The sequence below is a fragment of the Paralichthys olivaceus genome, chromosome 4 (genome assembly GCF_024713975.1).
Source record: "Paralichthys olivaceus isolate ysfri-2021 chromosome 4, ASM2471397v2, whole genome shotgun sequence".
NCBI lineage: Eukaryota > Metazoa > Chordata > Actinopteri > Pleuronectiformes > Paralichthyidae > Paralichthys > Paralichthys olivaceus.
The window spans coordinates 22,372,627-22,389,611 of NC_091096.1; the positions used below are offsets into that span (position 1 = coordinate 22,372,627).

The 16,985-nt window shown below is 39.1% G+C and overlaps 1 protein-coding gene across 1 annotated transcript in view; it reads left to right on the forward strand.

Annotated features, from left to right (window-relative positions):
* sema4c (sema domain, immunoglobulin domain (Ig), transmembrane domain (TM) and short cytoplasmic domain, (semaphorin) 4C) overlaps positions 1 to 16,985 on the forward strand; it is a 95,421-nt gene that overhangs the window by 65,680 nt on the left and 12,756 nt on the right. Inside the window, exons 5-11 of the mRNA XM_020094056.2 lie at positions 4,172 to 4,234; positions 6,123 to 6,221; positions 6,626 to 6,722; positions 7,207 to 7,326; positions 9,517 to 9,668; positions 12,695 to 12,870; positions 16,359 to 16,503. Of these exons, the coding sequence (XP_019949615.2) occupies positions 4,172 to 4,234; positions 6,123 to 6,221; positions 6,626 to 6,722; positions 7,207 to 7,326; positions 9,517 to 9,668; positions 12,695 to 12,870; positions 16,359 to 16,503 (852 nt within the window). The remainder of the gene's footprint in view (positions 1 to 4,171; positions 4,235 to 6,122; positions 6,222 to 6,625; positions 6,723 to 7,206; positions 7,327 to 9,516; positions 9,669 to 12,694; positions 12,871 to 16,358; positions 16,504 to 16,985) is intronic.

The following is a 16,985-nucleotide window of genomic DNA, read 5'->3' on the forward strand; positions in this document are numbered from 1 at the left end:
CGTCTAGTTGTTGGGACTTTTATTGGCCTGATCTGTTTCTTTGTTTGATCTTCAGGCTTTGTAGAAGCTAAAAAAGTCCAAACCAGTCGGGTAAATCTTTTTAGTGTTGTGAAGGTTAAAAAAAAAATGATACTGCTAGCTAAGAGCTTTATTTCTTCCAACATACAAGCAGAAAACAGATCCAAGTATGGTTTTATATCTGATTAATAAATTGTTTTAAAAGGATGAACCAAACTGTAAAAGCATATTTCAGCCCACAGACACAAATCTCGCCCCAAATAATAGTAGGTCATTGAATAAGTCAAAAGAAGAATACAGTTTTGTGAAGATGTAATAAAAAAAAAAAGATTGAAGCCGGAAGTCTTAGAACTAGAAGTCTTGTATTGATTTTAAAAAGTAAAGCTCCATATGTCAATGCATAATATTTTATATGGATGATTTGGAAAGTTACCTTCAGCTAAGTAGCTAAACTAGCTGAAAGGGCTAATTGGACTTTCAAACCATCACTCTTTTGAGCTAGCTACCCAAGCTTTTTCTACTAAGAATATGAATTATGCCTGTTTCCAGTTATATTTGTAAATCAGGATTTATATTAAATCATGGTATTTGGAATCTGTTCACTTTTCTCCTGACACTTTGCCAGGTCATTACATAATTTGGAGGTTAGTTGTGTTATCAGGTGCTAAAAGCCTCCAACAGTAACAGTGTGAGTAAGCTGCCAAGTATTAAGATCGTAATATGTTTAGCTATAGGCTCCAATATTTCACCTCTACCAGAGCAAACACATCCACTGTGAATGTGTGGCAGTTCACATGCACTCACTCACATATAAAACAGACCATTTTCTCCAAGTTTATGATGCACTTATTCAATCATGTTTTTTTTATTGTCCTTGTTTTAATTTGTGGATGTTGTGTTATTCTGCGAAGCACTCAAGGGCGAAACTGTTTGTTAAAAAGCACCTTGACTTGTGTATACACATACACTTGCACACATACAGAGACGCCGGAGCCTCAGAGACTCAATCTCCTTTCGCCTTGTTCCTTCTGTAATTGGTCCATATTGCAATCAATACAATTACAGCAGTCCAATTGAGACGTAGAGAGCAGCCTACAGCGGTTTGGGGATCGTTGTCTGATTTCCCAATGTAATGAGCAGTTATTAGATGCACGCACACACACACACACACACACACACACACACACATGCGGAGGCTGTTTGAGTGAGGGTTATGAGTCTTACAGTAATGATAAGGCCACCTGTTGTCGGCCCCCAGTGTGTGATGTAGAGTAAAGGAGCCAACACAGAGAAATGACGGAAGGAGGACGAGGGAATAGTCCATCCCCTCTGTCACCATCTGCCCATCACTTTCTCAGCCCTCCTCCTCCCTCTAACTGCTTCTTTCTGTCTTCTCCGCTGCCATGCTCACTGTCTGTCTTCATTCATTTCGTGTCTGTCTTTCTTTTATGTTTTCCAGCAATGTTTTTTTCCCAGGATTTCAATTTTTTTCAGCCACAGCTCCCATTTGTGACTGAAGTGATTTTTTCATTTAGTTCCACTCTGTCCCATGTTGATTGTCCATTGTTCAGTTGTCTCATCTATTTATTTTGTTCATTGATTCCACGTGACAACTCAGACACCACTGATAGAATCCTTACAAGCTCTGCAACATTAGTGCAGTGTTTTATCGCGGTAAAGCATTTACACCGTGGAACACAAATGTTTCACGGATCACGTGTCCTTCACTGCAAGTTCAAATGACATGTCTGCTTTCCTTGCTCTACAGATCATAATACATTTCCAGTCTGCACATTGAGTTACTTGAGAACTCGTGTTCAGCTCAAGGTCTTTTTTTATTTATATGCTGTTGGCCAAAGCTGCAGTGAGATATAAATTATCAGAGATTAGCATGTGCTTTCCAAAATGCAGCCGTATAATTTCACCAACTTCTTTTCCAAGTAAAATGTTTCCACTTCAATTTTAATGTTGGAGAACTTTTCACATTAAATACTGTTATTAACCAAACATTCTTACTTTCTACAATCTAACTGTCACACAAAGACTCGAAGATGAAGAGTTGAGACGTTTGCCCTCGGGTGTGTAGCTCATTATTAGTTCCATGTGTTAAATTGAGAGAGAGATTTTTTTTATTTTGGAGAAGATGTCTCTCTGTAGGATGTTTGCACAACAATGAAAGCTACTGCTACTTGTTGATATGTGTGGAACAAATTAATTTTCTTGGACTCACTGTGTCATAATGTTGAGAGACAGACCAGGGACAAATAAGAATCCCTTGGGAAAAAATTATAAGTAACAATAAAATGTTGGTGGTGCTGTGCTTAATATATTCTTACATTTATTCAAAAGCCAAAGTCTATAAATAAATCCACAGATCCTGAAGATAATATTTCACAGCCACTGATCCTAATGATTAATTTAGTTATTAAATCCTAACCATTATAATGCCTTCACTTCCTCAGTGAACATGTGTGAAAATTAAATGTGCATGTTCAGTGGACAGTACGAAGGAGGTTAAGTGAATTTTCGTATGACTTGCCAGTAATATATAAGAAATCGCAACTAATTCTTATTTAGCTTTAAAAAAAAAAAAGAAGACATATTCTATCTGGAAACATTTTTATTCTCCTGAATTTGTGCAGATATTGGATTAGAGCAAAGTTAATTTTCATGGTCGACCAGGTGCTTCATCATTTCCTATTTCCGACTATTAAAAGTCACTATTATTATACCACATAAAATTAAGTATTACTCAAGTTTACGACTACTGGTATGTGGCAATAATCCATTGTTTGATTGCTGTTGGTTGAAATCCAGTCAAGTAAATCAAGAGTTTAATTGTGAAATTACAGCAGCTCTCAGCCTCTAACGGCCAGTGTAATTATTCCTAATGGTTTGGAAACGCCTCAGTAAATACAGTTCATATTTTAGAGCTCTGTCAATAGAGCAAATTTAAGCCGTGTGTCACAATCATTAAAAAACAGCTAGCTAGATAGCAATGGTCATCAGTAAAAAGTGGTACATGGAGAGAATGTGCACCTGTCATCTTTATTTTCTTCTTACTTAAATTTTTCAGCAGAACTGATTACTCATTTCTCCTTCATTTCCATCCTGTTGACAATAGTGTGACCATTAGGGACTTTCACTGCAGAGAGGACCTCACACTTTCCTACTAATAATCATTGATGGGGCTGACTCAGTAGCACCATTGCCAGGGACTGAACCTGGGTCTCTGCAGTGCTGCTTTGTCCCAGAACTACCTGGGCAGCTCAGTCCACGGAGTATTTTCACTGATTTAACTGTATCATTAGTTCAGGGTGAACTAGTACAACTTGTGCTCCAGTCTTAACCACTTTACTCCTACTTGATTGATCAAAACCTATGCACGCTCGCATCTTTGTCTGCTATAGTGAATTTATCATCAATTTGTACTGTGCATGTCTATAATTACTGAATGAGTCTGTGGTTGTTGCCAAAGTTATGGGAGCTATAGTGATCAGAAAGAAACGATGTGATGTCATTTTAGTCTGTTTACTGTGTGCATTATTTTTTATGGTGTACTTCATAGACTTCATACAATGATGGACAATGTGTATCCACTTCCTCCCACTAAGCTAAAAATGAAGCCAAAAAATGTTGCATATTAACAGCGGCATCTTGCGCAAGCAAAACCAAATTGTTCATTGTGGCTATCAGGGTATAGACATGTTAGTGACGTCCCTCTGATGTATGCATTTGACTAATCACAAGTCAGACATACGTAGATGCCAATCATGACATTTTGTCACAATTTTATAAAACGAAAGATACTGTAAGAATGGACTCTTGAACATGCATCAGTGTGAGAAGAACTACCTAAAATGAGAGAAACCATCTTTGAGAAAAATTTACTTTTGAGTCCCATCCAATAACATAGAGGAGGAAGGGTGTATGATCTGTACTGCAGCCAGCCACCAGGGGGCATTTGAGACACTTTGGCTTTACTTTTTTGGAGCTGACATGTCGTCCATCTTCATACAAAGTCTGTCGTCTACACCAACAAATGGAAATGATGCTCTGATACATAATATGCTTGTGGATTTTATTACTTATGGGTCAAAGGCAGACATCGTCTTTGCTGGATGCATCACATCTGTCTCTGTCATTTCTCCAGATCGACTGGCCGGCTCCGCAGGATAAGAAGAGAGAGTGTGTTGCCAAGGGGAAGAACAACCAGGTAATGTGGATTTTTGCTGACAGAGTTGCTGCGGTTACCTGTGGGGTTTTTAAGACAAGAGTTTATTAGAGAAACATTCCTTAAATTTTTCCCAAAAGAATTACATCTATGAAGTCAGTGTGGGGTTTCTAACTGGAAACCTTCCAGTCATTACATCAGCTCACAGTGAAGTGCATCTCCAACACAAAATCATCTTTTTAGGCGGCTTGATACAGGAAGTGTTTTGTCATGAACAAGAGAAGGTATATGGAGGTCTCGTTCCAAAGAATATTGAGCATGTGATTAAGAATTAAAGATCCTTTACACAATACCAGTCAATACAATATATTCTTAAACTATGCCACATTATATAACACACCATATAACTGCTTTGTGGCTACTCAAGTGTTGATTTATCTTTTCATCTAAGAGGCTGTTACTTTAGTGTATAGAAATGAGTACACAATATGTACCACACAGAGAAGCAGTCCTCAATCAGTTTAATACAAAGATGTAACAAAGTTCATCATGATTTTCCATCTTATAATGATATTAAAAGAGAAGTAATTCAGCCTTAATTCATGTTCAGAGATTGACTCGGCCCCAGCTCCATACTTAAGTCTCAGCAAGAGCCTCCCGCCGCTCAGGCTGCATAAAGTGCATTTGCAAGAAGTCTCTTTAAATATTTTATAGAATCACGCAGAGCTTTTTGAAATGGAGATAAAACGTCTCTCGTTGCACAACAGCAAATTTTGATGTGGTTTTAAACAGAAGGGGAAATGGTTCCGTTTCGTGCTGCAGCAGCAGCAACTTTAACAGAAATTGACTCCAACTGGAGTAAAAAATACATGTGGAGGAATCCGATTAACGCAGCTTTAAAAATGCTCTGATGCAAAGTCAAACCTCACTTTCAGAAAATTGACAGTTTTCGTGTTTGTGGTTGATAAAAATCATGCATGATGGAGATGGTTGTACAGACCCATAATATCTGTGAATGCCAAGATACATATGGTAACAGGCATTTAGTCCACGTGCAAGAACAACCATATGGTGTTTACACAGCCCATCATTATGGTTAATGATCAATCTTTTAATATGATGTTGTTGTGGGCTTGAAACCGGCCCGTCTGCCTGACACAGCACATCTTGATTATCCCCAGTGATTGCAGGAGCTGTAAAAATTAATTTAAAAAAATCATATCGCTTGTATTACAGCCACGATACTGATATTGTTTTGCCGCTGCAGAGGCAACATCAACGGGACACACTGAATAATTCATTCTTCCAGTAGAAATCGTGTGAGAGCATCTGTTCCCAATTCCATTCAAAGAGCTTTATTGTTCATCACAGTGCCAGCATTAAAGGGCACTTCCCATAAAACAGTGCATATATTATACTGCTAATTGCTCACATATCTTTTGAATGGAAACAATCTGTCGCTTTTTTGTTCGGTGTAAATGTGTAATGTGGCTGTATCACTACAATATCTATTAAGATTCTGTTCTCGACAGCATATGAACTCTTGTATAACAATGTTTAAGTTGACTGACGTCATCCAGCAAACCCCAAAACAACAAAATCTTGGATGCCGCCAGGGTTCAGTGTCTTTAACTGTACAATTTTTTTTGCCCGGAAAATAAAAAATATATCCACATCTTCTGGCCGGCCAGTCCCGACTGGCCGATTAATTTCACACATTTTTAATAAGGAGACGTTATCACAAACATTTAGTTTCAAGGTTATTGAGGCATTTCAGGTGAATTAGGATTTAAATGAAGTCACAATGGAGGTAAACAGTAAACCTAAATCTCTGAGGACATGTTACTGTACTTAATGGAAGACTTCACCTCAGCAGAGGACAGAATAGCACTGTGCTTATTTGACAACCATTCTAAAAATTCCTTCACAGACCGAGTGCTTCAACTACATCCGCTTCCTGCAGAGCTACAACCACACACACCTCTACACCTGTGGCACGTACGCCTTCCAGCCTAAATGTACCTACGTGGTGAGTATGCATGAATATCCACGTGTGTGTGTATGTGTGAACGCGTGTGTGCGCGTTCTGTAATATATATGCTTTTCCCCAGGTAGTGAGCCATAGCAACCCAGTGCTGACAGGTGTCAAACACCGACAAAATAATAATAAATGGAATGGAAATAGTTTCTCATGCTGTGTCAGCTGATTGTGTGAATGCTAGTGTGTTAAGGTGTATGTGTGTGTGTGTGTGCGTGCATACATTTGACACTGATGTGACAGGACAACATGGCGAATAGGAGGAAGCTATGGTCTTTGTTACTGACAGACAGAGCTTGCTGCTGTGTCATGTGGGTCAAAATACATACTGGCCACAAACCAACCATGTCCTCAATTTTGTGTTTGTGTGTGTCTGTGAATGTGTGCACTTGCAGAATGCAGACTATTTCACCCTCAAAATTGCAGCTCTGGAAGATGGGAAGGGTAAATGCCCATATGACCCTGCCAAGGGGCACACTGGCCTGATAGTGGGTGAGTATGTGTGTATGTACATATACAGTATATTAGTGTGAACACGATGCATATACAAAACTTCATATGCACACATTTATTAAAATGCTCCTCAGACAAGAAAAACATTCCAAACTTTTTATTATATAGGCAAGTATCATTTGGATCATTTCACCACAAGAACTATGAATATAATGAAGAGCCCCATCTTTTTACACCACCAGCAGAATCACAAGTTTCCCATTAAATATCCACACACTCCTGCAACATTTCCCATCTGTTTCGTAGTTATACGATTGCATTGAGAGTCCACAAGTCTATTATAACTCTGCATGCTGCATTTGCTTCAGTGTGGACAGCTTCAGTGAATCTACTGGCAACGATTATACATTCTTACTTTGGGGCCTCCCTGCTGAATCACCGACCTTCTCTCATTGTGAGCCTGTACAATAGTGTTTTGAAAAAGAAACAGTATTAAACTAAAGCTTGTATTTTGTTGGTACAGATAGGGAACTCTACTCTGCAACGCTGAACAACTTCCTGGGTACAGAGCCAGTCATTCTGAGGAACCTGGGCCAGCAGCACTACAGCATGAAGAGCGAGTACTTACCTGCCTGGCTCAATGGTAAGTTACACAAGGGACATACAGAGAAAGCAATGGTAGGACAGAAAAAAGTTCGCGATAAAAAGAAAAAATGCAAACAATGGATATGACTAAAATAAAATAAAAGTATGTGGGGCAATGCTCATATTAAGTGCCAAAAGCCCCAATTTACGCATCTTTGTGATTTCTTCCAGAATTCATAGTTCACTAAGTAACGATCATTTGCTAACTGTTGCTACACCTGTTGAGTTTTCAGTGAGTTTTTGATTTCACATAGAAGTAAACAACAGCAGGTTTTTCATTTCAAGTCAACCGTCACTCCGTATTTAACAACAGGGCAGAAAAACGCATCTCCAGCTGTCTTATAAATTTAAAACGTCATCCATATAAAATGGTTTTAAATAGGCTGCATTCATGTTAGGATGCTATCAGTTAATGTTGCAGGTAGAAGAAGTAACAGCTTTCTTCTGTTATTGCAGATGAGACAGTGATATAGATCAAAATCAATCTCAACATCAGCTCTTACCCAACCCTGTTTGGTTGCTTTCTATAGAATGTAGATAGTTCAGTCTCATTCTTTGTATCTTCCAACAAAACAGTTTCATAAATGCAAGTTAAAGACATTAAGAAGAAGAACTAAACCATGAATATTGTAACTGTAATGTGATCTTGTGCAGTAAGTTATGATTTTGAAACCTATGCTTCTTGCTACTCGCTACATTATTTGAAATAGCTAGTTGCAGTGTTTGGACTTCTAGCTAGTAGTGGATAATGTGTGTTTGATAGCTAGTATCATGTGTGGATTGTGCAGTGTGTTTTTAGTCACAATGACCCATCGCTGCTCCAAATATGGGCTTCTGGTTTCAAAAAACCTATAGAGCTGGACAAAATGCCAAACAGGCATCAAGAGTGAATCTCACATACGAGTGTTTTCACTTTTTTGTGAGCAATAGACTGTTTAATGATTTTCTTTAGCTCTGTGTGTGTGTGTGTGCGCACGCATTTCTGGGAGTGTTGGTTTTGTGATAAAAGAAGACACCAGACAACAGTACAAAGAAACCCATTATCACCTTGTCCAGTGCAGTGTGCTGGGAAAGGGTTTAGCAACTTATCACGTTTATTATTGAAAAATTATACTCGAAAGAAAATTTAAATTGATGGGAAAAATATGCAGGAGTGTTAGGTTGTTTTGTTTTTTTCAAGATACCATGACACTGACAAATTACATTAGTATTCAAATCATAGAAATCACATTAGGCTTGATAATGATGGACTTTTTAAACAGGCTTTCATTTTTTTTAAAGTCTCATAAAAGTGCAAAAGAACAAGAGACTGAGTTGCAGGAAATTAAATGCAGGTCTGCGTCAGCAGAGGATCCTTATCTTTTGTGTGTGTGTGCCCCTGTGTGTGTGTGTGTGTGTGTGCTGGTAGAAGTTGCGGCAGGAAAATGGGTGTTGAAAGAGCGTTAGCATCGGCAATGAAAAGATAGAGGTGAGGAGACTGAATGGAGAGGAAGGAAGAACGCAGACGAGGCGAGGTTTGCATGTTTGATGTGCAAGTTTTTCATTCATGCTGATGCAGAGATTTTAATAACAACTCGACCTGCAATTAAACCAGCCTTGCTTTAAATTAAGCTTCTTCTGCCCAGTTTTAAATCATTTAATTGGCCTGTTTTTTGAGTCATAGTGTCCCATGATGGTTCAGAGGCCTTTAGACTGAAAACATAAGCTCATCTAAGGAAACAATGTATCCTTGTAAAAACAAAAAAAAAATGCTTTTGCCTAAAAATGGTTAAAGCCTCCAGCTGCCTCAGTTCAAAAAAAGTCCATATCTGCCTTCGGACTTAATGAAGACCAGATAAAGAGAGAATCTGAAGCAGACGGGAGCAAAGGAGGACATGAGATAAAGTGAGAAAGACAAAATGGACTGCACACAGGGAGCACTGGAGAGACAGAGCGAGAAATGACTGGAGGAGAGATGAAGGAAGAAGAGGGTGATGATAGAAAAGAGACAGAGAGGTGAGAGTAGGTGGCAGGGAATGAGATGGAGGTGTCAAGCTTGTATGTCTTTATGTGTGTGTGTGTGTGTGAATCAATCCACATGCATCCTACAGGCTGTCTTTTTATCCTACTCTGACTTATATATGTCTTGTGACACCTCTCTCTCTCTCTCTCTCTCTATCTATCTATCTTTGTGTGTGTGTGTGCACAGAGCCAGACTTTGTGGGTTCAGCCCTGGTGAGGGAGAGCAGCGGCAGTAAAGAGGGCGACGACGACAAGATCTACTTTTTCTTCAGTGAGCGAGCGTTGGAGCTGGACTGCGACACGGAGCTCACCGTGGCAAGAGTGGCCCGTGTCTGCTCGGTAACACACACTAATCACAACTGATCTCTGAGCAGATTCAATTAGGAATCCCTTAAAAAAACACCTTATCCTCACTCTCAGTGCCGTGTACCTGTGGAAGTTTATTAATGAGGGAAGCAAGCGAAAAGTACAAACTAATTCAAGCAGTAATCAATCTGCGAGTGACTATTCAAGAGTAAGCAGGGATAGATCTGTAAGCACAAAACGAGATCTGACTGTAAAGTAGTAGTTTCATGCATGCGTCATTTGAAATCAGCTGATTTCTGCTTCCTCCAGCTGTTTGGACAGATGTTTCTGAACACTTCATATTGTTAGACAGCACTTGCTACAGTTGATGACCCACAGAACTGATAGACTTACTTCTACAGCTGAATGTAGATACAGAAAATAAATGATTATTTGAATATGTAGTCATTAAATATTACAAACTGCCAGAGCTGAGAGCACAACATTTTCTTAAACGTGAAATACAACCATTGTGTTCACATAATACAACTAAAACAAACTCAAATTCATTCATTCATTTGGGTAATCTGGGACATTTTTTGCAACTTAAACTTCTGCTACTTATTCTGATATCTAGTATACATATTATACCTTTCTTTAATCATTAAGATGACAAATAATGGATATATTCTATTAAGAGGAGACGTGACAGCTATTAATGTTCATTGTGCCAAAAAAGAAAATTCTGCCTGAATTTGATAATCTGGGACACTTGTATTAATCTTTAAAAAAGCCTAAATCACCTTGCTTTATGCATGCCAAGATCAATATTGCCCATTTTTTTTATAAGCATTATGAAATAAGGACTAAGAAAATGAAAATGTATTCAGTCATTAATTCACACTGACATATAAAAGTCCTATTTCTTTCATAAAGAACCTTTTCTTAAATTAAGAAACTATAAAATTATGTCATTTAAAATGAAAAAGGTGTATTACATACAAAAAAATCAATCAACAGTTAAAACAGACAGGGACGGACTGTATTTACTGTTAACTCTATGCTATGCTACTTTTTTTTTGTCTTTGTTTTTAACTTCAGGGAGTCACTAAATGCATATCTCCCCCATTTAGAGAACATAAAGGGATAGTTCACCCAAAAATGAAAATTCACTCATTATCTACTCACCACTATGCCGATGGACGGGTGGAGGAAGTGTTTGAGTCTGCAAAACATTAAAGGCCTCCATACTGCTCCTGTGGTGTCGTCCAAGTGTCTCGAAGCCCCGACAATCAAATCCGACTCAAAAGGAGAACATTTATGTTTAGGCTACAAACATGGTGTCTATTATACAGTTTCGAGTGTGCATGCTAAACCTATAGAAAAGTCTTGTTGACTATATTTTGTTGGAACAGGAAATAAAGAGACTGCAGCTTGAGGTCCCAGATTACCCCAATTCATCCTACATTTAAATAAATCACAAACAAATGGCTGCATTAACACCAGCATTATGTGAAGACAATTGCATTGACATAGATTTATTTGGTAATGAACACATTAATTTGCTTAATGAATGGCCTTGTTAGGATTATTGATTAGGTTCAATATATCATGGTGATCATGCCCAGACATTTGAGGTGCTTCTGGTTGTGCAGAATCAGTCAGTGAGACTTTAGAGACTTTCTTTTTGTTATGTATTATTCCAGTGACCTTTTTTTGGTGATGCCAGCAAGAGTTTGGTGTCATGTTACAGCTACTACCAACCGTACAATCCCAGTACCCTTTAAACTGACTCAAATAGAGACAGATTGTCAGCAGTCTGCGGAGATGTGTGCAATTGAGTGTACAATATATGCAGTGTTTTATGGGAAGTTCCCTTTCATGTCGGAGCTGTGATGAACAAAAAAGCTCTTTGGATCAAATTAGAAACAGATGCTCACATATGATCTGTACTGGAGGCTGGAGCGATGAATAATACAGGGCTTCATGCTGATATTGCTGCACAATGTCTATATCTCACTGCTAAAATATGAGTATTTGCATTTATAATTCCTGTTTTTTTATGGCTTTCATCACTGAGGAAAATCTGGTGTATGGGCTTCTTTTGAATCCAAAGAATAAGCTGCATTTCAGCAGTAATTTAAAACATCTCAGGGTCCAGATGCTATTTCAGGGGGTTTTTCCAACATGACAATAACTCAGACAGGCTAATCATTTGGAACAAATTCATACTTGTTTGTTATTCAGATGCAAAGAACAAACAATGTGATGCATTCATGAGGTGAATGTCAGGCTAATGAAATGTAACATTACCAGCAGCAGCAAAACAGAGTACAAAAGTGAAAAGACGGTCAGGATAAAAGTGAATACCAGGTTTATATATATATATATATATATATATATATATATATATATATATATATATGGACATGTGTGTTTGAGTGCTCTGGGATGACTTTAGTTGCACCTCATAGAGATGTGTTCCCAATAGTACCCAATAGTCTTCAGACATATATGGATGTTGAGCCATGAGGAATGACCCTACATGTGTAAGTAAGACACGGAGTTGGGTCGCTCCACACAGTTTGTCATCTCTCTTCTCCTCGATATAGGGTCATCTGTGTCTCCAGATCCTTCTTCCAGCAGTCACAAGATTTCCATTATGCCCTCCAGACAGACAAAAATTCAAGGCTTTAGTTAATAATGTGCCTGATATGGTTCTTTCACAGACATGTTACATCTAGTTAGTGCTGGACAAGATGTCTCCTGCGTCACTGTAATGTCCCTTCTCACTCTATTTGACCCTGAGGTCTCAAGTTTCCACATCACACTTGCGTAAGCTGAATACTGGGCCATGACTGGCTGCTAATCTGGTTAGCACAATATAAAATCACTGAGAAATAGGATTTTCCTCAGTACAACGGATGGATCTGTAAACATAACTTGTCCAACTCTGCACAATGAAGCTTAAACATTCAAATAAAAAGACAATAAACATATTTTTGAGTGAAGAGGGCCCAAAAGGAACTTACATATAATATTTCCATTTCATTGATAACACCTAATGTGTCCTTTCTCAGGGGGATCTGGGTGGTACCAGGACCCTGCAGAAGAAGTGGACCACCTTCCAGAAAGCCCGGCTGGAGTGCTCCCTCCCAGAGCGCCACGTCTCCTTCAACAACCTGAGGGCCGTCTTCACGCTGCCGGGGCAGGACTGGCGAGGAACCACCTTCTACGGCATCTTCCACGCACAATGGTGAGTTTGAGATGTGGCAGTAACTCCTCTGCAGTAACCTCGGGTAAATGTGAGTTAATTACTATGTCTGCAATCTGCTGTCAGGGCAAGACACAACATCGCCATGCCGACATGTCAGATACTTGGCTTTTAATAAAATCATGAGTCAGACTTGATGGCTCCAATTATGCTCTTCGTACAATTAGGAAGTCTAGTTGCTGTGTCATTAGGCTTTTAATGAAAACAGAGTCTGACTAATCTTTTTGAGTTTAGCACCCATACCACTGTAATGCAGATATTTAGCAAAACAAACTTTTATGTTAAACTCTTGTTCAAACGCAAACATTTTTTTAAGTAAATTTTTAATTGAACCACAGAATTATTCTGTGACTTTATCGCCATCCACTGGTTTGGCACGCTTGTATGAGCGTTTGTTGTTATTTTTGTGTTCTCGTCTGGACGGAATTTTTATTTTTTTTAAACTGAGGGGCAAATATCCACAGTAGTGTAAACAAGGTGTAGGGCTTCTACTATAGAACAGGAAGCAGACAAAATCCCATGGGAAAATTCAGTCAATTGCTGGTTAAATTAGCCCAATTGATTCACAAAGTTAACTCATTGATCGAATAATAATTGATATCATCTCTCACTATGCATTTCAATTTGACTTTTGAATATTTACCTCCTTGTAAGAGCAGACATTCAGGTCACTGGTTATTTCAGAACAATTACTCCTGATGAATATTTGTGGGACTGATCACAGAAAACGAAACGTTATTCTGCACAAGTAAAGATTAATTTAATTATTATTATGCAACATAGATTGTACAATGAAATTACAGATGTACCTCTGTGATACTCATAATATGACATCAACAAATCCTATTCATGTAACAACTGATGTCCTGAATTTTCATCTGGACGAATGTAAACAGGAGCAACAAACACATAATTCTCTGGACAGATAACATGCTCGACATCTTGACATTAAAAACTCTACATTTGGTAAACACTGTCCATCATTGATGCAAACACAAAGTCAGCCTCCATCGGCCTCCATAGAGTGCAACTGCTCAATCTTGTTTGTTGGAACGGAGCCAGGTCTCTGCAAAGATGTGGGCATTACAGTCCCCAATCTCCCGTTGAGGAGTGAGCCTGAGTCCCACCTCATCCATTTTATTTTCCTGCGACCTGATGTCAGCCAGAAGTAGGCTGACTAAAGGAACAGCCTTAGGTCCAAGCTGACTTAGCTTTACTCTTATCCTGGCTCTCTTCGCTTCACTTTCTGTGATGTTTAGTCTGGCAGCTCTGGCTGGTCGAAGGATCCAGAGGGCGGAATGTTCTGAAGATCTTCTGCACCTTATCCACAATCCTGCAATTATTTTTCCAGTATCTGTTATATATGTAATCATAACTCATAAATAATCATTATTTAAAATGAATGATGGAGAGCATTTTATTATATATGATATTTAGGGGTTGCATGATAACACAAACATCATCAACAATGGTGTAATTAGAAGAGCTAATAACAATAACTTAGTTTTAGTTGGGTGTCATCTCATTATTAGAGAAATAAAGGTTGGCATTCGTTGGGCCACTACATAACATTAATGTGTTAATGAGTTATTTCAACAGAGAAGAAGGAACGAGGGCACAAGGTTTTCTTCGGAAGGAAAGTTGGAGACTTACCCTCGTCTTTCTGCGGGCAATGCCCTTTGATGTGTGTCTTTTGTGTTCTTCAATAAGATATCATATCACAAAGTGAACCAGCTTTGAACTTCAAGCTTTGTTTCTTCATTCAGAGCTCCTCTACTGCTGTGCCGGAAAAAAGGCCTAATCATTTTTCTCTGTATGAGTCGCTGGGGATTCTTTAAAGCCCCCTGGCTTTGATAGAGATAACATTAAGATAATTGGACATTATGTAAATGATGACTCACAGTTCGAGTTGCAATCTGAGGGGAAACTGAGAGCTTTTTAACTCCCTAACACACCAGCGCTGTCCTTTGGATTTGACATTCACCCTTTAAAACCCATGGCTCTTCTGCACAGTAGCAGGACCTGACAGATTATAAAAGCACTTTCCTCACTGGACAAAATACATTGTATGAATTAATTAACACAAACTTCTTTCCTGTGTACAGCTTTCCCCTTTTTGCAGCCGCACTTGTAAAATGTCTGAATTCAGCATGACCTCAACGAATGTCCCACCAAAAACAATAAACTGTGGGACATGGCTACTTCCTGAGTAATTGACATCCCACTCAAAGAGCCAATCCAGAATTTATTAAGCTTGTTTAAGGGCATAAAGCTTTGATTAAATATACTTTATGCCTTTGTGTCAACATGTGAGTCACCTAAGCTGCTTTTCAGATACAGTATGCACTGAACCTTAAATAATCTCTTGACCTTCTCTGAAGAGCCTGTATATGAGAACACAAATGTCCAAGTGAGAGGTTTCTCAAACTAGCCCCCCAGTAAAAAACAAGTAAAAACTTCTGAGAATGTCCAAATGAGCCCATGTGAGAACAGCAGGAGCAGATCTGGAGGATTCACTGCGAGTATGTGGGCGTGTTGATGATATTTCTAATGTGTGGCAGAAGCAAAATGAAAACAAACATCTCAGGATGAAAAAGCAGTGCCACATGTGCAAAAGACACTAATGAAGATGTCAAAAAAGCTTTTGCTGATCAACAAAAACATGATTTCCACAGCAGAATTATTAAATCACATCCTGGCTCTGGCCTGCTGTACCCCGCCTCACCTGAACAGAGACCTTTGTTTTGAACTTATCTGAGCAAAGAATGCTGCTGTTCATATGTGAAAGGCAAACTCCAGAGAATGGCCGGACCCAATTGTGTGGACATTGTCCAGAGTTCATGTCGGAAAACGGCTTTAGTTTGAGAGCTAAGTAAAGAGATGTTTTGATTCCAGGAAATGAGCTTGGAAATCAAACGTATGAGTGAGATGAGGATGGGGGCTTACAAGTATGATTCAATGAGTCTGGTTCATGTGTCAATACCCAATTTTAGCCCCACTTGGGCTCTGAAATTGGGTTAGAAAAAACAAAAGCTCCCATGACCTTAACTTTACCATTAAATAGAACGTGTTTCATGAATCATAGCACCAGCCGATTGATTCCACTGGCCTATGAAGGAGGTGTATCACATGAATACAGTTTATACAGCATTTTGCTTCCCTGCAGAAAGAGAGGAGATGTCGACACATTTAATCATTTACGCTCGATCAATAGTGGCCAGTTCAGGCTTCAGGGTTCATATTAATTTACTGCACTGTGATTCCTAAGTGTTTCAAAACATGTTCATTTTAACTTTATATTTTATGCTTTTGACCTGCAACCAATACGGAAAAAACAGTCTTCCATTTTTGCACTTTCATCCTGCTGCCATTGAGAAGTCAAATTTTCCATAAGGAAGTGAAAGCTAATCTGTTGCACAGTATTTACAGCCACTTCACTACTAATTCTCTGCCTTGCTGCCATGTTTCAGGGGAGACGTGGATGTGTCGGCTGTGTGCCAGTACCAGGTCGGCGATGTGAAGAAAGTGTTTGAAGGATCCTACAAGGAGTACAGGGAGGCATCTCAGAGGTGGGGACGCTACACCGGTGCTGTCCCTGTCCCACGGCCTGGATCGGTAAGAAACTGGGAACGCTGTTTTGGCACATGCAGATATTCAGGAAGCAAGAAAGGATGATTATAAGCTGAAGAAAAATGCATTTTTATATAATGATTTGGTGCATCTGCTTTTTGATCTATAACTGCATCATAAAAGGAGGGATGAGTCGGCAGGAAAAGGATGGAAGTGAAATAAATGTGAGAGCAAGGGAAGTAAGGGCAGAATGGCAATGGAAGTGAAAAACAGCAAAAGCTGGCAAGACATAAAAAGCTAAGAATGTAATGATCCAGGACGAAAGGAAAAGAGGCAGAGGAAGGGTAGTAACGGCAGGCGGAGGTGAGAGCAAGAGCAAAGAAAGATGGAGAGGGGGGCAGTCACAGCTCAGCCAGCTAACCATGCCAGCCTACGCCAGCTGCAGCTAAGAAGTTTCCTCCTCTTTCTCCTTCTTGGCCTCTCTCACTCTTCCTTTCGTCCTGTCCCTCCGTTCTTTCTCTGCTCGC